General features: G+C 49.4%; 1 protein-coding gene across 1 annotated transcript; it reads left to right on the plus strand.

Annotated features, from left to right (window-relative positions):
• Positions 1-1,556: 1,556 nt before the first annotated feature.
• Positions 1,557-16,826, plus strand: USH1G (USH1 protein network component sans). The gene is made up of 2 exons (XM_039502374.1): positions 1,557-1,873; positions 15,581-16,826. Exons 1-2 carry the CDS (start codon positions 1,710-1,712, stop codon positions 16,824-16,826), a joined length of 1,410 nt encoding a protein of 469 aa, XP_039358308.1. The 5' UTR covers positions 1,557-1,709.
• Positions 16,827-21,337: the final 4,511 nt, after the last annotated feature.

Here is a 21,337-nt window from a genome sequence, read left to right on the forward strand (position 1 = left end):
GGGCCTTAATACTGGCAACTATCTCTTTAGCTACCACTTAACCTCTCAGGGCTGAGTTCAGACATGATGTAATATGAAGGGCTGCAAATCCACTGCCGTCAATGGACCCCACACCTGAATTTGGCCCTGGCTGTAGGGGGTTGAGAGGGTTGATCAGTTAGTGTTTGCAGAATGCTTTGGGCTAAGTGCCATTTGATTATCGCATTCGCCCACTCACCAATGCAGCCTGGAGCTCCACTAGTCACTGTCTTTCTCTTCCCCCTTTCTGTTGCCCGGCTCCTTTCTGCCCCTTTCTCCCTTTCACTATCCCTCCCGTTCCCTCCTGTCAGTGATGCTTTCTCTCTCTCACGCTCAGCCCCTTTTCTGTTCTCTTTCTATTTCCCTCCTTCACCCTTCTCCCCTCCCAGTCCTCTCTGTCTTCCTTCCCCTCCCCTGGGCTCAGCCCTACCGCCTCCCCTAGCGCTGTGGTCACTACTGCCTGCAGGCTCAGCCTTTCCCATGCCACAGGGATGAGCTGTAGGCCAGGTTCCCAGGGATGTTAGTGACCTGGCTCCCATTCATGTCAAGGGAGCAACAGGAAATTCCCCGCACATTACACTGCAAGGCGCCCCAGTCAACCCAAAGAAGGAAAATCAAAGGTCAGGGCCACGTGCTGGGAGCACCATGTGGCTGGTTGTGGTTTGGCCTCACTGGGCAGCAGAGGGCGCCACAGGATCATGCATCCTGCCAGGTCTGGCACAAGGAGGGTGGAGCGGCATGTCCGGGCTGAAGTCTCCCAGCATCCTGCAAGGGATGGAGTGGGGTCAGCACCAGCGCGTTCCAGCCAGGGATTTTGGTCCATAGATCTAAGGGAGGTGCTGCCATTTTACCTACAGGCCAAGTCCTGCCCCCTCCTGAGGGAAGGCCTCAGATAAATCAGTGGGGTTCTCTGCTGAAGGGGGCAGGTGGTGGAGCCCTTTCGGGGAGCCCACACCCTGAGCTTGCTGTTGGTTCTAGTTTTGTAGGTGCCCTGTATGCTGTCCTGGAAACTTGGGGGTAGGCGGGTGGAGGGCTGCTGCTGCTGCTGCTCCTGCTGTGTAGCTAGTGTGCCCACACACATGCCCAAGCTGTCTTACGGCTTTTACCGTGAAAAACTGAGCCACACTTTTTTGAAAAATAAACCCTAGTTCAGGGGCACTGGGGGACTGGCTTTGCTTGCAGGATAGGGCCGATGCTGCTGCCTGGTGTTTCATTTGGCTTCCTCCTCTTTTAGAAATATCCCTGGGGCTGAAAGAGCCTGAAGGGAGCTGCTCTGCTGAACTGCCCCTGACCTGTTCTGTGCCTCCAGCATGAATTCCCCTTAGGAGGGCTCTGGGGAGACGTGGCTGGCCCCAGGATAGAGATGGTAAAGTTAAAAGATGCTTGGAGCTGGGGACAGGGCTGAACTGCACCTTCTCCTCCTTGCCATGAGGCCTGCACCGGTGGGAAAGGAGGATTCTTAGGACCCAGGGGGAGCTTTGGAAGAGGCATCTCCTGCATTCATTTCAAGGAGTTCCTCCTTTCACTGATCAGGACTTCTCAGGTGTCCTGGTAACCACCGCTCTCAGCTCCCTCCTCGGCTCTCAGGCAGCTGCTTGCCTGGAACGCCTACCCGTACCAATGCCCATCCTTTGAGATACCCCTGCCTGCCTCCCTCCCCCGATGAGCTGGCCAGGGGACTGCTTAGCATCATGAACGACCAGTACCACCGAGCAGCCCGGGACGGCTACCTGGACCTGCTAAAGGAAGCCACCAGGAAGGACCTAAACTCGCCCGACGAGGATGGCATGACCCCGACCCTCTGGGCTGCTTATCACGGCAACTTGGAAGCGCTGAGGCTGATAGTTAGCAGAGGGTAAGTGCTAATTTCTGCCCTGATCCCTTCCTAACCTCGATGGAGCGGCTCAGTGAAAACCCATCTTCCTCCCCCTCACAGATCAGGAGATCAACACGGCCTCCATCCTTTGCCCTGCACAGAGGCTGCTACTTCTTTCCTCCTGCTCCCCTGAGCTATTTTCTTTCCTGCTAGAATGTGCAGTGAGTCTGTCTGAGCCAATCTATGGTGCGTCTAATACGCCCATCACCGTAGTATCCAGGCAGCTGGGAAGTGAGAGATTGAGAACCCTGGCTAACCTCAAAAGTAGTGTGAGCAGGGGTTGACCAAGCGTCAGCTCTGTTGGTGCCTGTCGTTCCAGGCTTGGAACATCCCTGTTAGCCCAGTGACCAGCCCCCATACAGCTCTGCTAACATGCTTCCAAAGCCACAACCCACACTGCTGTTCTGCTACTCTCCCAATGCACCTTGAACCTGCTTTGCAAACACCTCTTCTAGTCTCGTACTATGTCCGACCTGAGCAGTGTTGCCAACCCATCTCTGTGAAGTGCACTGAGATCCTCGGATGAAAGGTGCCGTGTATTAGTGCAAAGTAATTATAGCTGCATTTCTCCTGTGATATGATCCGGGCTGGGTCTCAGCTCTCCAGAGGTCAAAGGCTGAGCCATGTTTTACCGCTGCCTTCATAGTACTGGTTTGATGTTGAACCTGTGATGGTGCAACCTGAGGGGGGTGTTATAATGGTTTTCGTGTTCCTCGGGGCTTTTCATGGGGTTTTCAGGGTCAGTGAGGGTTGGTGTTTCCATCTCTGAGGAGCACGAGTTCTTAGCCATTGTAGCCTTTTGGTGGATTCCAGCCACTCTGTGATCCGGGCAATGGTTAGTAGTGATCCCAGCCTGGATTTTCAAAAGTGACTAGTGATTTTGGGTATCTTGGGTGTTCAACAAGAGACACCTTAAAGAGCCTGATTTTCAGAGGGCACAGCACCTTTAAGATGCCTTGTGGGCACCCAAAAATGGAGACACTTAAAATCACTGATCACTTACCCTGTTCAGCATTGTGCTTCATTAAAGTCAATTGGATAAATGTTATTGTCTTCAGTAGAGAGACAGGGTGGGTGAGCTAATAGCTTTTATTGGACTGACTTCTGTTGGTGAGAGAGACAAGCTTAGCTACACGGAGCTCTTCTTCAGGTCTGGGGAAGGCAGAGCTCTCTGTGGCTCCAAAGCTTCTCTCTCGCCCACAGAAGTTAATCCAATAGAAGATATGACCTCGCCCACCTCAACTCCCTAATATCCTGGGACCGACACGGCTACAACTCCACTGCATATTGTCTTCAACAGGCATCTGATTGGGACCCTGTGAACTGGCTTGCAGAAGCTGAAGGGCTGGCTGGTAAAAATGGTACCAGACTTGGGAGAGAAGATTTAGGCTCCAATACGGTTGTGTGACCAATGCGTCTGCCGTAGTCTTACCCAGGCAAAGCTTCTGTGTGTGTCACAAGTCAGAGAGGCATCCGGCTAGGAGCCGGGGCAGAAATTTCAGGAATGGGCCACTGGGGGGGCTCTGAGCTTGTTTAACGCTGAGTGGTTAAAGAGGGCCTTTACCGAAGGGCTGAGATTGTCATTAAAATGAACGCAGTGCGGAGAGAAGGGAAAAGCATGTATTCCATTTCATTTCATTTCCAAGCTGCATCCATTCTTGCTTCATTATTGGGCTTGTTCCCTGCAGCATCCCCTGCTGTTCAGTTCTGGCGCTCCCCCATCCCTCGGTCTGACAGTGCAGCTCACAGCTCACCCGAAAGCTCATTTTCAGCTCCCTCTGCCATGTCAGCTTCAGATCCCCACAAAGTTCTGCCAAGCCACCCCAGCCTGACCTGCAGCCTGCCTTGCCCAGGAGACTGAAGGCAGGTTTCCGGCGGAGAAGGGCCCTTTTATAAATTCTAATTGGAATCGAAGGTCCCAACTGAAACCCTCTTGTGTAGCTTGGCTGGTGTTTAATTAACAGCATAAAATACATTGGCTGTTGACAGGGAAAATTGCACGGGGAAGGGCCAATGCCCTTTTGGTGATTAATGGTACATGCAGCGCCTCTGTCAGTGGTGCTTAGAATGCGTTTTCATCACTGCATGGGTCACACTTTGTCAGGGAGGGATGAAATATACCCAGATGCTTAACTAAACCAGTGCAGAGTTCACAGAAGCTACAGAGGTGGCCTCGTTACACCCTGGAGGCAATCTGAGGGGCGAGATTAATAAAGCCCTTTCTTCTCTCCCTGCTCCCAAATGCTGCTCTTTATCGTGAGGTCTGTGGCCTGCTGCTGCTCCTATGGTAGCAGTGAGGGCTGCTGCTCAGATGCTGGGATGGGAGAGAGTGGAGGACATGCAGAATAGCCAATCAGGCGCAGAGTTAGGGAGAGACAGAGGCCTGGGTAGTGCGTAAGCCCCCACTCCGGGGAGGCTAGCCATGCGGCCCTGCCCCTCCCGCCCCCTCATCCACCAGAGCCCCGAGCCCTGACTCCCTTCCCCCGCAGCCAGAGGAGCCCCAGAACCGGGCCATCAGCCAACCCCAGCGCCGGGCCCAGTGCCAGGCCCCCGGCCACCCTCAGTGTCGGCCTCAGCGCTGGGTTGCCTGCTGGCCTCTGGCTGGAGCTGAGCTCCCGCCTCGCATCAGCTTGGCGGAGTGGGGGCGGGGCCAGGGCTTGGCTTAAGGGAGGCTTAGCCTCCCCTGACCTATTATATCTGCTGTCCCTGGACAGAGGGTACATCTACACTGCAATAAAAGCCCCACAGCATGGCCACGCCTGGCCAGGGTCAGCTGACTTGGACATGTGGGGCTATAAACCTGCAGTGTAGACGTTCAGGCTCAGGCTCTGAGATTCTGCCAGGGCGAGGGCAGTGTAGCCATACCCAGAGAGACAGCAGTTGCCAGAGAGAAGGATTCACTCATTAGCAACTGGGCTGTTGGAAAGAGGAGAATTCCAAACATGGGGGCCAAATGCAGCTGTCAGTTATGTCAGTGGAAGGCCATTGTCTCCAATGGGATTCCTCACGTGGAGCTGGCATCAGGATCTGGGCCATGCCCTTTTTTATAAGAGAATTGGGAAATAGTCTATTGAGTCGTCTTTGCTTCTGTACCCCCCTCACCCTCAGGTGCAGAGAGTGTCCATTTATTTCGGTCTCATGCTGGTCTGTTCAGGCATTTGGGCATCAGGTTGATGGATTTGGCTTCTTTCTCTATTGTCTCTAGATTGCTCCTTTTTTTTCCTCTTCCCAGGTAGTGTCCATATTATCACCTGATGTGGAAAATGTATTGGTGGCATCTTTAAAGCATGTCCTAAATATGTCCATTGTTGTCATCTTCCCAAGTCTGATGCCTTAGATTGGTGTGGTCTACTTAAAGTTTCCGATGTTGCAAGAAACTCTTTGCAATGAACTCAGAAGATCTTTCGCAGGCATTTACTTTGGAATGAGTTGATCCTCTTGTCAATTTCTGTTATAGATTTCCATGACTCTGCTCCACATGATGCCAGTGTTTAAAAATGTGTATTTTTGTGTCAGTGCCAATCCTGCTATTTTTGCAAATTTTTTTCAAGCTTGTGAAAGTCGTTAGCTGCTTTCGATAATTGTTGCTTGACATCTAGCGTGATGCCATAATCACTGCACATCTCACTCGCTAACTAGGTAAAATGACTAACTTCTATTAGTGTTTCTCTGTCTATTCTGATGGTTGCTTCTGGGATACTGATAGCCATGTATTTTGTTTTCCCAAACCAGCTTGTTCTGCTGTATCTGCCAAAAGCTGGATCTTTTCTTTCATTAAGCAGTGTTTTGAACTAAGCAAGACAATGTCATCAGCAAAAGCAAGATCATCCTATTGTGCTTTATCGTTTGTCCATAAAATTCCTCGGTTGCCCTCCATGGTTACTCCTGACATAGTCAGTGACCAGTGCAAAGTGGGGACATAATACACCCGTGCCTTACTCCACTTGTCACTGCAAACCATTGGCTGATGCTGTCACCATCTTTAACTGCACATGTGAAATTCTGATATAGATCCTTAATGATTCTAATAATTTTTGCTGGTATTCTATGGTATACCATAATTTTCCAAAGACTTTTCTGTGTATGCTGTCAAAAGCCTTCTGGAAAAATCTATAAAATATATCACAGGAGGTTCTTGCCATGCCACCCTTAGTTCTATAATATGTTTGAGAATAACAATATGGTCTGTACATGAACTAAAACCTGCTTGTTCCTCTCTAAGTTGGAGATCTAATTGTTTCTTGATATGTTCCAGGATGATGTTACACATTATTTCCCTAGGCACTGAGATAATGTGATTCCTCTCTACTTATTTCAGGGGTCACTTTTCTCTGGCAATTTTAATATAAGGCCTCTCTTCTGCTGGGTTGGGTTCTTTCCTTCACTACATATTCTCAAGGGAAGTCCAAGGGCTGTTTCCTCACTTGCTTTTAGCATCTCTCCGATAATGTTACCCTCTCCATCCGCTTTCCTATTTTTAAGTTTTCTGATGGCTTTTCTAACTTTTATTGTAATATTTCCTCAATCAACATCAGTCTCTGGTGATAGGTCTTTGTAGTAGTTCAGCTGGGCTTGGTCTATTTAAAACAGCCCTCTTGAGTAACTCCCATTAATTCTCTCCCTCGCCCCCTGTCGCAGCAAAGAGAATGGACCCTGAAATTCAGACTAAGGGCTCACAGAATGCAGTCAGTCCAAGTGGATTTCACCCATGAATTTACTCTTTAGTTCAGGACACAGTCTCATCTCTGACGTTGTTGGCAACCTATCCCGTATAGCCTAGGTTTCTTAGAGGGGCTGCAGTGTGTGTGGTGCAGGGGCTCCCTATGCGTCACTTCCCATCCCATCTCCAGCCTTTTGGCATGTCCCTGAACCAGGCTAACACCTTGAATACAATTATGAGCCTGTCTTCAAACGGGAGCTGTATTGTAATCAGATTTCCCTGACTCAGTTTTAACGGTAGTGTAGATGGGGGCTGTAAACGAAGGTGTGTGTCTATTCAGTCCTGTCATAACAAGTTTGAGCCTCTTCCTCTCCTACTCTGCTGAACCACAAGGCCAATCATGGCTAGACTGGGTTGTTTTCATAGCACAGACAGGGTTTGCAGCGCAGCTTGGCTGGCACAGTTCTCAGGGCAAAATATTTCCCTGTCCGCACTGGTCAGGGAAGCCGTCCTAGAACGCAGTAAGCTGTGGCTAGAGCAGTTCTTATGCCCGCATGGATGGGAGCTTCAGTTCTTGATCACTGAAGTTCATCTTGAGGGTGTGTTGAAATATCACAGCTAGAGCTGGTCGGAATTTTTTTAACTCAATGTTTTTTCTGTTAAAACATAGCGTTTTATGGAAACAAAAAATTTGACTTTTTAAAAAAAATCATGATTTTTTGCGGATGTTTTGTATAGATTTTTTTTAATCAACCCAGTTTTCAGAGAACGGAAGGTTTCAATAACAGCTTTAGGGAAAAATGCCGACAAAAATGTTTGCCAAAAAAATTTGAAAAAAAAAAAAGAAAAATGGGTCCATTTGGAACCCATGACACAGAAACAACTGTGAAGTGTCAACATTTTTGTGTGTGAATTTTTTTATTTCAGTTTTCCACCCCGCTCTAGGGTGAAATTTCCAAACCCACTAAGTCACTTAGGTGCTTTTAAAATTTGTACCTTAGTCACAATTATTAGAAAGAGTGATAAAAACTGAGTTATATCGAAATGTTTCAAGGGCTTTACTTTTAAACTAGTCTCTTTCTGGTGCCTAGCAGACTCTGCTTGAACAAGAAGAAATCTGAGCTTCCGGCCCATAAGGCGTTCACCTGCAGTACTTTGTGGGGTGATGAGAGATGGGGTGATCTAGGGGACTAGCCAGAGACTGTGATCTCAGGGGGCAGCTGGGATCACAAAGGATCCACTAGCTACTCTTTGTCAGTGCCGGATAAGCAACCCAGAGCTATGTTACTGGCAGACAGACAAGCCCAGTAAATTGCCCTCTCTCTGTCTGTGCCCAGTGAAGTGGATGCTGGGGACAGGCCATTATGCAATGTTCTAGTCGGTGAGCATAGATAAGGAGGGAGGCCGACAGTTACCCTCAGGGAACTGAAAGTGTGTGTGGGAGACGGAAAAGAGAGAAAGGCGGTTGAGGGAGATAGGTTATTGGGAATGCAGTGCTGTGGCTTCTTTTAAAACAAGTTCCTGACCTGGCTGATAGATCTGTCAGTGCTAGCTAAGCTGTGCCAATGCCCCAGAATGAATCCTCCAGCCCCTGTCTATACTACAATAGCTCCTGTGCCAGGACACCCAGTTATGTTCGCGTGTGTCCTGATAGTGTTGTAACATGGTTTGCTCTTTGCCTGGGTGGGTGGGAACAGGCCATGTTATAAGGACCTTGTGGGAACTGTCCTAGAGGCTGGATCGTCTTAGGTTTGTGGCCTGGTTTTCTTACAGGGTTATAAAACAGTCCTGTCTCTGCAGGCCAGACCTAACTGCTGCCACAACACAGTAGCTTTGATGGTGTAGACAGCCCTGGCCATGTTCATGTCCTTATCTTATCTACCTCCAGTTGCTGGATCTCTGCAGCTCATAGGGGCCCAGTATCCCCCACAGTATCCTACAGAAGCTCCGCAGGGTGTTCAGGCATTGCATAGCGACTCAGGAGATCTGGGATTCCTGGCTCTGCCACAGACCTGTCTGTGAGACATCAGCTGATTAATTTAACCTCTGTGCCTCAGTTTCCTCTTCTGAAACATGGGAATAATAATCCTTACCCACCTCGCAGGGCTGTTATGCTACATTCATTAATGTCCGTGGTGGGTTTGGATACCACAGGCAGGGCCGGCTCCAGGCACCAGCGCAGCAAGCAGGTGCTTGGGGCGGCCAACAGAAAGGGGCGGCACGTCCGGCTCTTTGGCTGCAGTTCGGATGGAAGGACCTGCCGCCGAATTGCCGCTGAAGAATGAAGCGGCGACGGCAGAGCTGCCGCCGAAGTGCCACCAATTGCGGCCTTTTTTTTTTTTTTTTCCGCCGCTTGGGGCGGCAAAATCACTGGAGCCGGCCCTGACCACAGGGATGGGAACCGGGGGAGGAACACACCGAAGTATGGAATAGGTGCTAGGCCAGGGGGACGTGAGTTTGGAGCCAAGAAGAGCCTATTGCTGAACGTGGCCAGGCTAGTAATCACTCTTGCCGGCTGCCCTGGGTAAAGTTCACGGTCTCAGCCCATCGAGAGGGGCTAACAAAGCAGGTTGATGGTGAGGTGGGTGCTGGTTGGAGGGGGAGATTTCTTAACAAACTCTGCCCCTCAGCGCAGCGGTGGGATGAGGCGAGGGGGGCAGAGAAGGGTTCGGTGGTGGCTCGTCCGACTCGTTAGTTACACAAAAAGCCTCTTTCATGTCCCTGGCTGGGCTCCGGCGAGGGAAAGGAACCCAATTAACCGGGTGGCTGGGAAAGGGGAGGCAAAGTGGCATTTAGTGTCACAGCTTCGAGGAGACAATAACCCTTCAGTGTGGGTATGACATCTTCCTGAAAGGGATGACTGGGATAGGAGTCAGGCCAGCTTCTGATCTGCCGGGAGGAGACATGCTCGACAATGAGGGGCGTGGGGATTCTCTGGCCACGCGGTGGGCTGGGGAGGATTTGTCCTTCTGTCCTATGGAGCAGGGGAGAATGGTCTGGACAGCAGGACATTCTGTTCTGTTTTCTGTCCTTCCCAATTGTCCCTCATTCTGTTGTAAGCTGAGGGGAATATATCTTATGCCTCAGGGACGCCAGTCAGCTGTGGTCTAGTGGACTGAGCACAGGGCACCTGGAATCTATTCCCAGCTCTGTTGCTGTGTTTGGCCATCACGTCAGCGGTCTGTGCCTTAGTTTCCCTAGCTGTAACATGGGGATGATAATACACTTGTGTAAAGCGTTGTGAGATGTCTGGGCAAAGGGACACATTCAGCTCTGGTGCAGGCAGATCAAGCGAGTCGCACCCTCTTAGCCCAAAGCTGAATTTGACCCCAGAGGACGCTGGGGCTGGCTGGGGACAGGTGCCACTGACTTCGGTGGGACTGCTTGTGTGAGTAAGAGCTGCTCAGCCTACGGGAGGTTGCAGAATCAGGTACAAAGTAAGGACAAAATATTGTTATCAACGGGAAACCCGCATTGACGGCCATTGGCCCTTTGCTGAGGGGGCCCTGTGCTGACTGGGATTCTCCTCAGATGTACAGATGGGGAACGTATGAATTTGGTTCTGATGAAAGGTGCTGGATGGCAATCCAGGAGACAGGTGCCCACAGTTTATCCACAGAGCAGGAACAGCAGTAATGGTGCCAAATGTCCCACACTGCCCGGCCCACGTGCCTCAGCCTGTTGGGGAAGCACCCCCTGCAGAGATGGGAGGGTAATTCGCACTCTGTGGCCCATTCAATCCCTAGCCTTGGTTGGGCCTCCCAAGAAGGGAGCCCATTAGCTGCTGTTGCAGCTGACCACTAGCAAGGGGAATGAGCTCTGTTGACTCATTTAACCTGATCCCTAACCAGCCATCGGGGTTAATAATAACTAGAGCTGGGGTCATATTTTCAAAATCGCTACATCCTATTTTCAGAAGCGACTGAGGGTACGTCTACACTGCAATTAAAGGCCTGGGGCTGGCCTGGTTCAGGTGACTGGGACATGGGTTGTGGGGCTATAAAACAGGAGTGTAGACGTTCAGACTCGGGCTGGAGCCCAGGTTCTGAGACCCCGCGAGGTGGGGAGGGTCTCAGAGCCTGGGCTTCAGTCTGAGCCAGAACGTCTACACTGCCCCATAGCCCCCAGCCCGTCAGCCCAAGTCAATTGACCTTGGCTCTGAGACTACCGGGTTTTCTTATTGCAGCGGAGATGTACCCTTAGGCACTCAGGAGAGTAAGTGCCATCGACTTTCAATGAAATGTGGGCTCCAAAGTGCCTAAGTCACTTCAGAAAAGAGGACCGAGGTTCCTAAGTCACTTTGGTGCTTCTGAAAATTCTATCCAGATCAAACATTTTGGCTAGAAAAGGGCTTTTCAGTGGAATTTTCAAAAAATGAGTTTAAAAAAACAAAGAAAGAAACCACGAAGATTTCCAATGAAATTAAAAAAAAATAAAGTTTTCATCAACATTTTTTATGAGAAAAAAAATTCCCATGCAGCTCTTGGAATAACCACCACCCGGGGCCAGAGTTGAACTGGTAGCATAGAGGTAAAAGAGTCTTTATCATCCCCTGAGATATTTGCTCCCTATGAAGTTTTAATTCATGGGTTTTGTGTCCAGCCCAGTTTACAGATGACACCAGCAGTTGGCACCAGTGGCAGAGTCAGGATTTGATTTCAGGAATTACCAGCTCCCAGCTCCCCAGTCAACTCGACCACACTGTGCTATATAGGAATAGACATGGGCACAGACTGTCTTTTTGTTCTGTGTCCGTACAGCACCTATTGCACTGGGCTCCTCGTCCATGACTAGGGCTTCTAGCCGTTACCACAATACAAATCATACATAACAACATCCCAGCTGCCTGTTAAAACACAGCACAAACCAGTACAAGAAAGATCCGTTCCCTCTGCAAAGCCTTGACATGGGCTCAAGCTACAGAATCCAGTTCTGGATTTCAAATGCGCCAGAACTCCCAAGTGATCAACATCCACAGCTTGATCCAGATCCAAACCTACGTTTCTCATGGACAGAACCAAAACCCTGGATCCAGTTTGGGGGTGTTCACCTGCCCGCTCTGGATCCCAATTTGATCTAGTCTTTTCTGAGGGAGCGAAATCCCCCGAGGGTGATTCCAACAACAGTCGATTGGATATTGGCAATGGCATGCCGCTTATTAAGAAGATTTTTCGGAAGAAAATCTCCAGCTGCAGGCAGGTTTGTGAGGCTGCAACTGGTGAAGGAAGTGCTGGGACATGCTTTCCCTGCCTGCAGCCCCACAAACCTGCCTGTTTGTGCTCAGCCCGTCCCCGTGCTTCCTTCTCTGGCTGCAGCCTCACAAACTTGCCGTCTGCTTATTGGCAATGGCTGCATAATGGCAACCTTTTGAAGGTAACCAAAGGGTTGCTAATAAGGGGAATCTACCATATCTTGGCGACAGTTTTGCTTTTTCAGGCAAAGAATAAGAATTATTACACTGACAGGACAGGTAGAAAGATACTTTCTCTGCCCCAAAGAGTTTACAGTCCCAGCCAGGCCCCCCCCACCAAATCCTGCAAACACATCGACATGCAATTGACTTTCCGTGTGCAAGCAGTCCCATTGATTTCAAAGGGAGTACACACACGCTTTAAGCTCAGGACATGAATAAATGTTTGCAAGATCGGGGCCTAATTTTAGCTGCAATGGCACAAGTGGAGTGACACAAACCCAAGGAATGAGCTGGAATGAGGAAGGGTGAGCAGTACAGTGATAAGATAGCACGGTGACTCAATGTAGGCTTATGTACACCTAGGGGGTCAGTTAAAAGTAGTTAAAAAAAAGTAATATTAATAATTGCTGTGATTGTTGACTCAGCACTTGAAAATGCTTTGACGCTGAAAAGTGTCACGCCGAATAAATACGATGTATTACCTGTGATTAGAATATGTTCCCACGTCCTGGACTTTGCAATTAACAATGTACAATGCCCTGGAAGTGTGGTTCTGCTTTGAGAAGTGATTCTAAAAACAGTAAGTGACGGTAAACTCCTGTTCATCGTCTATCCCTGACTCCGGATCGGACGTGCCCACTTTACAAGGAGTTGTTTATCATGGACATTTCTAGTGCCTCAAGGAACCAGGTATGGGGCCACAGTAAGCAGAGATCTAGTCTTGTTATAACTAGGGTGACCCAGACAGCAACTGTGAAAAAACAGGACTGGGTGGGAAGTAATAGGCGCCTATATAAGAAAAAGGCCCCAAAACGGGACTGTCCCTATAAAAACGGGACATCTGGTCACCCTAGTTATGATGTTTTGGTTCTTGGATGCGGGACATAGTCTGTCACAGCTGGACCACGTGTTATTTCTCCCCAGCTAATGGCTCCCTGCGGCAACAAAAAGCATATGGAAAGCATAATAATTATAATAATCCCTAGTTCTTTATATGGCACTTTTCATCAGTAGATCAAAGAGCACTTTACAAAAGAGGCCAGTAGCATGCACAAGAAATACCCCTCTGCAGTCCAAAGCACGTGAGAAATGGGCCTTAGTTGTGATACTTGGATCAAAGTCCAGTCATTAGGTTTGGAACCAGAGTTTTGCTCCGGGTCCACACATAACATGTGAACATGCTGATCCATCACGCCCCTCTCTCTCCCATACACTCCTACCCATGCACAGAGGAACATGCCCAACTCTGACACACGTGTGGCCACTTAGAATGAACATAAACAAACAACAGTTCACACCCCTATAAGACCACTGCCGGCACCGGCTGTTACAGTTTCGCTGGCTCTTTAATCCAGCTGGATAAATAATTTACTCCTCTCTTGCAATTCATCAAATATTTATCCTCCCCATGAATTTCCCAGCCTTGACATGTCATTACTAGGGTGGAGGGAGCCAGGCGGAGCTAGCAGAGGAACTAGGAAGTAAGTACACCTGTCACCGGAGCTCAGATCCTCTAGAGTAGGTAGGATACCTGCAGCCAAGATAAACCTTCCCTGCCCTTCTGCTGGGTGAATGGATCCCTAACGTTCATTGATCCTTTGCCTGATCTTTCTGGGCTGATCCTCGAAGCCTTTTGAGCACAACGCTCCCTCTGAAGCCAATGACAGGTCTGGATGCAGGACTGGGCTCGATGTCTTTTTTCCATTAGGGGTTAGATGGGTCCAGGTGCCACATTACTTGGGATTTAGTTTTGCAAAACTGAAAGCAGGAGCAGCTCTGGTCTAGGCTCTGCTCCCAACGTTTGGAGGGACGGGTGGGAACGGGAAAGGGAAATCTGCGACACTGGGGCTAAAGGAGACGCTGTTGGGAATGGTGCAGGCCAGGCTGGCTGTGGGAGAGCTCCCCTCCCTCCAGTCCCAGTCCCTGCGGTAAAACGGCACAGCCAGTGGGGAAGCTCACACCTATTGCCAAGTGAGCCTCTTCTTGCGGGTGTCATCTTCGCCTCTTGCAGCACGACTGGCTGGAGCCAAGCCCCTACCCCATGGCTGGTGAGGGAGTGTCTGGTGCCTCCATCCCAGCTCCTCTGAGTGAGAGGCCCTGTGACGGTAGGAAGGAGGTCACCGGTGCAGGATGGAAGAAAGCTCTCAGCCTCTCCAGTGCCAGTCTCTCCCTTCTCTTATCATCAACCTGTTCTTTCTTTATAGGCCTGGAGGACATTATATCCCTCCACAGGAGCTGGCAGAGCACTGGCTGTGTGGTGGCTCAGTCACTCCCAGCAAGGCCAAGTTTTGGAAATGATGCATCAGTGGCCGTGGGGGAGCACCCAGTTCCTCTAATGGCAGCTGTAGTTCATCAGGCAGGATTGTAAGGGAAGGTGTAGGAATGCTGGTGACAGTGGAACTCAGAGTTGTGCAGTCCCATGCTCTCCCAGAGGGAGTCACTCTAGGGAACGGCGTAGCAGTGTAGTTTGGTAGTTCTGTGATTTTGACTGTGCGTGAGTGAGGCAGGCTTGTTGACAGATGGGGGCATTTAATTGACTCATAGACACAAGTGCATAGTTGACGCTGGAAGCTGTGTCTCATTTCAGCAGATCGCAACTAGAGGGGACTGTTAGGAGCTCAGACATCTCCCCAAGTATTCTCAAGTGCACTTTCTCTATGGCCAAATCCTGTTTCACAGACCCTATTGGAGGCTGCAAAACTGGGCAATTCCCTGGTGACCAGCAGTGGCCAGCAGGGATAGGTGCTGACATCACTACAGAGTTTGCTAATCACATTAGTTGAGTCTGTGGCTCTTGAGAAGGATGGAAACCTAATCTCCACTTCCTTTGAAACCAGATTCTCAGGATGTGCTAATACCAACTTGCTCTCAGCTGTGCAATCGAAAACCAAACTTGGTAAGGCAAAAAAACCCACCCGGTCTTATTGAATGGTGCCCCAGGCACAACTATGAGACACGGATGCAGTTCATGTCGTGCACATGAAGGTGAAAAGGTGAAACAGCTGATGTGGTCCAGTGCTTTGGATGGACATTTATCCTGGCATCTCCAGCAGGGGGGACCCTAGGTGGGATTTGTAGAAGTGCACATGGAGTACAGGGCTTATTTTGGGAACACCATCAGATTTTGGAGATGGTAGAGATTTGAACCTGCATCTAAATTTTGCAAATGGCCTCTACCTGCATAACGGGCCAACCAAATATCCCAGAACTAGTCCCACCAACTCTAGGATGTTCAGAATCTGGATCCCTGTTTCACAGCTCAGGTCCCCCTCCAGCATGGAGAGAAGACGGTGAATTGGACACAGGTGCATGAATGTAACCTTTGGGGCTAAATATGGGTAACAGAAAGGTTGTCTGTAAACCGTATGATTGCCTGACGCTCACAACACTTCTTCAGAGGACTCATGGGGTGGGGTGTAGTGGCTGTGCTAAGGGACATTATATTGTGGGGGAGCTGGGGGAAGAAAGAGCTTGTATGGTAATGGGGGTTGTGGCACACAATGCATGAGCGTGTTGTCTAGTAAATATCTCTTTAAACCCCACTTCATAGCTGCACAGTAAGGTCAGCCCAACGGAACCGCGCATTAATTAGTTGTTCCAAACATTGTTTTAGGGGTGATCCAGACAAATGTGACATCTGGGGGAACACACCTCTTCACCTAGCAGCCGCCAATGGCCATCTGAACTGCCTCTCCTTCCTGGTGTCATTTGGGGCCAACATCTGGTGTCTGGACAATGACTACCATACGCCACTGGACATGGCTGCCATGAAGGGACACATGGAGTGCGTGCGGTACCTAGACTCCATTGCCGCCAAGCAAAGCAGCCTCAACCCCAAGCTGGTGAGCAAGCTGAAGGACAAGGCTTTCAGAGACGCAGAGAGGAGGATCAAGGACTGCGTGAAGATGCAGAAAAAGCACCACGAGCGGATGGAGAAGAGGTACAAGAAGGAGATGTCTGACAACTCCGACACCATGAGTTTCTCCAGCTACTCCAGCAGCACTCTGAGCAGGAAGTTCCAGCACATGTCCATGGTGACGTCCCTGCCATATTCCCAAGCCACTCTCCACGGCACAGCCAAGGGCAAGACCAAAATGCAGAAGAAGCTGGAGAAGAAGAAGCAGGTGGATGGAACGTTTAAGATCTACGAGGATGGGCGGAAAAGCGTGAGGTCCTTGTCGGGCCTGCAGCTGGGGAACGATGTCATGTTTGTGAAGCAGGGCACCTATGCCAGCCCGAAGGAGTGGACCCGGCGCAACATCAGGGACATGTTTCTAACTGACGAAGATACCGTCTCCCGTGCCATAAGCGACCCAGGTTTGCACATAGACTCAGCCCACTCGGAGGTCAGCACGGATTCTGGCCACGACTCGTTGTTTAACCGGCCTGGGCTCGGCACCATGGTGTTCCGGAGGAACTACGTCAGCAGTGGGCTCTTTGGGATCGGCCAGGAGGATGCCAGCGTGCTGGGCGAGGGCAACCTGGATGGGGTAGGTGTCAAACTGCGGAGCCGCCTGCAGCGCTCGCCAAGTCTCGACGACAGCATCGGCAGTGCCAACAGCCTGCAGGAGAGGAACGCGGAGGAGCTGCCCTGGGAGGAGGTGGAGCTGGGCCTGGACGACGACAACGAACCCGACACCAGTCCCCTGGAGGCCTTCCTGGCTTCCCTGCACATGTTTGAGTTCATCTCCATCCTGAAGAAAGAGAAGATCGACCTGGAGGCCCTCATGCTGTGTTCAGACAATGACCTGAAGAGCATCAACATCCCACTGGGGCCTAGGAAAAAGATATTGGATGCCATCCAGAGGAGGAAGCAGACCTTGGAGAGGCCTGATGTTATTGCAGACACCGAGCTGTAAGTAGATGTCCCTCGCTGTCTAGCCCTAGAGCCATATATCCCTCAGCATGGGGAGACGGGGGGAACTGAAACACTTAAATATGTGCTCAACGTATTGTCCATCTGAAGAATAGGAGCCCAGCTAAGATCAGTATTTCTTCATTTATACGCAAGACGGGAACTTGCCAGCCCACGGAGATCTTGGGTGGTTACAGAGTTGCTTGAGTTAGGTAATTTCTCGGTGTTTCTCATGCTGGGTGGGTGGGAGTTGAAGTTCTTGCTGCTCCGTAACCTGAACAAACTCAGACCATTCTGAGATCAGATTCCTAGTGAGTACCCCTGGGTGGGAGCTTCAGAAGCCCCTAGCCTTGACCTAGCTCTGCTTCTATTGAAATCAACAGGAGATTTACCACTGATCTCAATGAGCACAGAGTTAAGCCAGATGCCTGGGCTTTTATCCAGAGCTCTTGGGTTTGCAAACTTGGGTTGAGAGTCTTACAAAACCAGCCCTTTTTGGTGGCATTTTGGCATTCCCACCTGTAGTGCTGCCTGGGACTGGGAAGGACAAAGGAAATTGTGTGCGAGTGATGGGGGGAGAGTCTCCAGGTTTGCCTCTATACATTAAGAAAGGTTTGGTTCCAGTTCTGGCTGAAGGTTTGGGTCAAGTCTATTTGCACATCCGTACTGGAAGATACCTAAATGGAAGCTAAGTTCACATGTTGGGACCCTAGACCCTGATTTCTAAAAGGGTATCATCAGTTTGACCTTTGTAACGGTGGGTGCAGTTTTGTGCCTGCAGTTAATTCCCAGCAGAGATGCTCCCACCTAATGACATGGGGTGCAATCAATAGGTGTCTAAGTGGTAGCAATCTGTGCCCTCAATAATTACAAATTCAGAATTGGGGCCACTTTTTAATCTTTTGCTTCTGTTACATGTCTGCTAAACTGTGTGTCCACGATCCAGTTAAGACTGCCACCTTTAGCTGTTTGGCTAATGCTGGTTGAGATTTTCAGAGCTGTCTGGGGGATTTCAACACGTCTTCCATTAAGATTAATGGAGGGCATGTGTCTAAATCTCCTAGAGTGCTTTGAAAATCTCCATCACCAAGCGGCATATCCATTGAAAATCCGATACCTCGTCGTTCATTGTGGGACCACATGCTGGACTCTAGCTTCTCTGATGCATTCCCTCTTCTTTTCACCATTATTCAGTGTTGGTTTGGGGCATCTGCTCAGTGTTTGGCCCCAGGGTGAGCTTGCTAACAGGTTTTCTCTTTTCCTCCACAGATAGCAGTTTTTATGAACAAGAAACAAAACCAGTTCTAAGTTGCCAGAAAACCCAAACCAGTGACTCCTCCACTAGGACAACTGAAAGCCACAGTGTAGTCCAGTCCCTCCTGACTGACTGCCTCCTTCCCCATTCTGCTTCCAGCCTGGTGGACTCTGCCCAACAGGAACCTGCTGCTGAGAGGAATCGTTGAGCTATGACCTGCCTGACATTCCATCTTTGCTGAATGGAGCTCCTTTAGCCTGCTTGCTAGAGGGGTGACAAGATCGTCCTACGCTATGAAGCTGATAGCTGAAACTCCATGTGATCACAGTTTGACAAAGCACAGGAAGCCATGGACAAAGAGAACCGTGTGATACCTTGGAATGGACCAACAAATAAATAATCAGGACACTTTGCCTCTGTTCCTGGCTCTGCTGTTCACTCAGTGTGTGGCTTTGGAGAAGTCATTTGCAGCCACCATTTCAAAAGCGATTGCTGGTTTTTGGTGCCTCAGGTTTTGGGTTCCCAGCTTGAGACCCCATGGGTCTGAGTCTCACAGCCCTACAGCTCTGATTTCACATAAACTTGGGAGGTTCAGCTCCTGTGAAAATCAGGCCTTAGATGTCCCAAATGGGACATCCAGAAAAGAAGGCACCCCAAATCAATGGCACTTTTGAACACATTGGTCTTTACCGCTCTGTGCCTCAGTTTCCCATTCTGTAAAATGGAGAGAATGCTCCCTGGAGACAATAATCCTGTCCTAACTTACAGGGGTGCTGTGATGCTTAAGTAATTAATGTCTGTAAAGTGCACTGAGATCTTTGTATGGAAAACACTCCAGAAGTGCAAAGCACAATTATTATTTTTAATAGAGATGGATCCAAACCAAAAACCTGATTCCGGGCACCCCTGAAATTTGGGAGCTCAAAATCCCAGTCCAGCTCTGAATTCCCATCACTGTCTTTGTAGTGGGCTTAACCAAACCCCATCACCTGAATACTCCTGAACTGTGGCTACAGCTGGTGCATCCTGAGCCCAGTTTCTTCTGGACAAATGAACTTGCTTCCAAACACTGTGCTCCTGAGGGAGACCCGAGAATTTTTCACCCTTAATAACCCAGAGGGTGATGAAACATGGGTGTGTAGGAATAGGGTAGTATCCCTTTAAGTAATTTGTGAGCACCATAGAGTGTCAATTGATACCAAAGAACTGGTATCAAACATGTCACCGCAGCTCCTTACCATTCTGCCACTAACAGATCAGAGGAAAGATTTATCTAGACATTCAAGCAAGTGCCTTGTGCCTTATGGTGGATTTCCTAGAGACACTGCAGCTCTGGTTAGTTTCTGGTGGGCTCTAAAACACAGAATGCGGTGAAGGCTCACAAGCTATTTAAAGGGATACGACCCTCTTCTGACTTGCCTGTTGCTCTGCTGTCTGTGGATGTGCCTGCAAGTGCCACTTCCGTGCATGTGATATTTCCAGGAATTGATAACAGCAGGATTGAAATAAGTGGCCAAAATGCCCCGCATATTCCAAAGGGAAAAACCCTCCCAATTCTTTTGTCATGCTTGTGCTGCAAGGCCTGTGTGATCTGCCTATTCTTCTGGGTTTGTGGCTCTGGTATTCTTAATGGATTCAGGGAGCTCCATCCTTGGGAACTTTCAGAAAAGGAGGCATATGCAGGGGTGGGACCACCAGTAAAAAGGGGTCTTCCAGTGGCAATTTATTAGCCATATTTGTACCATGACCTCCCTCATCTTCTTCTATGAATTATACAAGGCTTTAGTGACTAGCTGCACAGTGAGCCCATCAGCTGCAAACAGAACTCGGATTCTGCCCTAACTCCCCTCAGGCAGATCTGAGACCCAGCAGTGAGCTCCGGCACCTTGAGTCTTTTGAATATTGTGACTCACTAAGGCATAACAGCCAAGAACCGTTCTGGCAGTAGGAGAGAGGGTTGAAGCTCCATTTGGCTCTTTCTGGAGCATTTGCAAAGAAATGCTGGATGCTTGAGTGAGGTGAAACATAAACCTGCATGGATCAAGACCATTCAGAGAGGGTTTGCTTTTTAGCTTCCCATAACCTAGGTTTGGGTTGGGTTTGTGGAGCCCATTCTCATAGAAGAGGCTGATGGGAAATGACCCAAGAATGGCTGGGTGTGTGGGAACACCGTGATCAACTGCAGAAGAGTTTGAGGCAGTAGTTATGAGATGACTCCCTCATGGGTTGGGCTTAGTAACCAAAACACTTTAATATCCATTTTGTTATGGACCTAAGCCTCCGCGTTCAGATCCACATTTCCCCCAAGTTCAGGGGTGCTCTGCTGTGGGGTTTTGGTTCTGATCCATACTGCCAGTGTTTGCAATAATACCCCTCATGCAAGTGGAGCTAGTCAGGCATTTTCCAATGAAACGGTTGTATCTGAAAATGCTGATTCATCCAAATCCAAAACCACTGGTGGGAAAGGGGCCATTTCAATTTTTGTTTTTCAACTTGAGAAAATTTTTGGAAAAAAAATAGTTTCCAAACATTTTGACCTTTTCAAAAGGAGCAATTCTGGGTTTTTTTAATTGAAAAACTGTCTCGTTTAGAAACAAACTAATCAGAATAAAAACAATTTTTTTTAAACAGTCGGAATTGAAATGAAACATCTTGATTGACCTGAACCGACTTTTCTTTGGTTCATGAAAATTTTCCAGATTTTGCCTTTTCATCCTGATTAGGGACAGGAAATTTTTTCAATCTCTCAAAAACATTCCTAGGGCAGACAACTCACTCTATGCCCCACTCTAGCAGCCAGGTCCTTTTTAGTTGCTTGAAAGCCCGTGGCTCTCTGGCTCCTGCTGGAAAGCACATGTAACTCCTGTATAGTTCACATAAGAAATGCAATCCCTGCCATTGGGTAGTGCTTCTGATTCATGGTTTTCCAGGGGCAACCTGGATTACCTGTTTGACATGTGACATTAGGTGACTGCCTGGAGGGAGCTGTTTGGAGCAGCTGGGATTGGGTCACTCCAGCTCTCCCACAGCTTTTCCTAATGTCTCAGCTGCACCTGCTGTCACTGCCCGCTCCTGGCACTGTGTGTGTCACTCTGGGACAAAGATGAGGATAGAAACCCAGTCATGCTGTTTGCAAAGCATAGTGTCCAGTGAGTGTTGTGTTCAGGGCCGGCTCCAGCCACCAGCACAGAGAGCAGGTGCTTGGGGCGGCCAATGGAAAGGGGCGGCACGTCCGGGTCTTCGGTAGCAATTCAGTGGCG

This window comes from Mauremys reevesii, linkage group 15 (genome assembly GCF_016161935.1).
Source record: "Mauremys reevesii isolate NIE-2019 linkage group 15, ASM1616193v1, whole genome shotgun sequence".
In the NCBI taxonomy this organism is placed as follows: domain Eukaryota; kingdom Metazoa; phylum Chordata; order Testudines; family Geoemydidae; genus Mauremys; species Mauremys reevesii.

Excerpts from the sequence above, each read along its gene's own strand:
- USH1G (XM_039502374.1), top strand. The coding sequence starts at position 1,710 with ATGAACGACCAGTACCACCGAGCAGCCCGGGACGGCTACCTGGACCTG. Across the intron at positions 1,874-15,580 it reads AGGCTGATAGTTAGCAGAGG|GGGTGATCCAGACAAATGTG; the intron begins GTAAGTGCTAAT and ends ACATTGTTTTAG.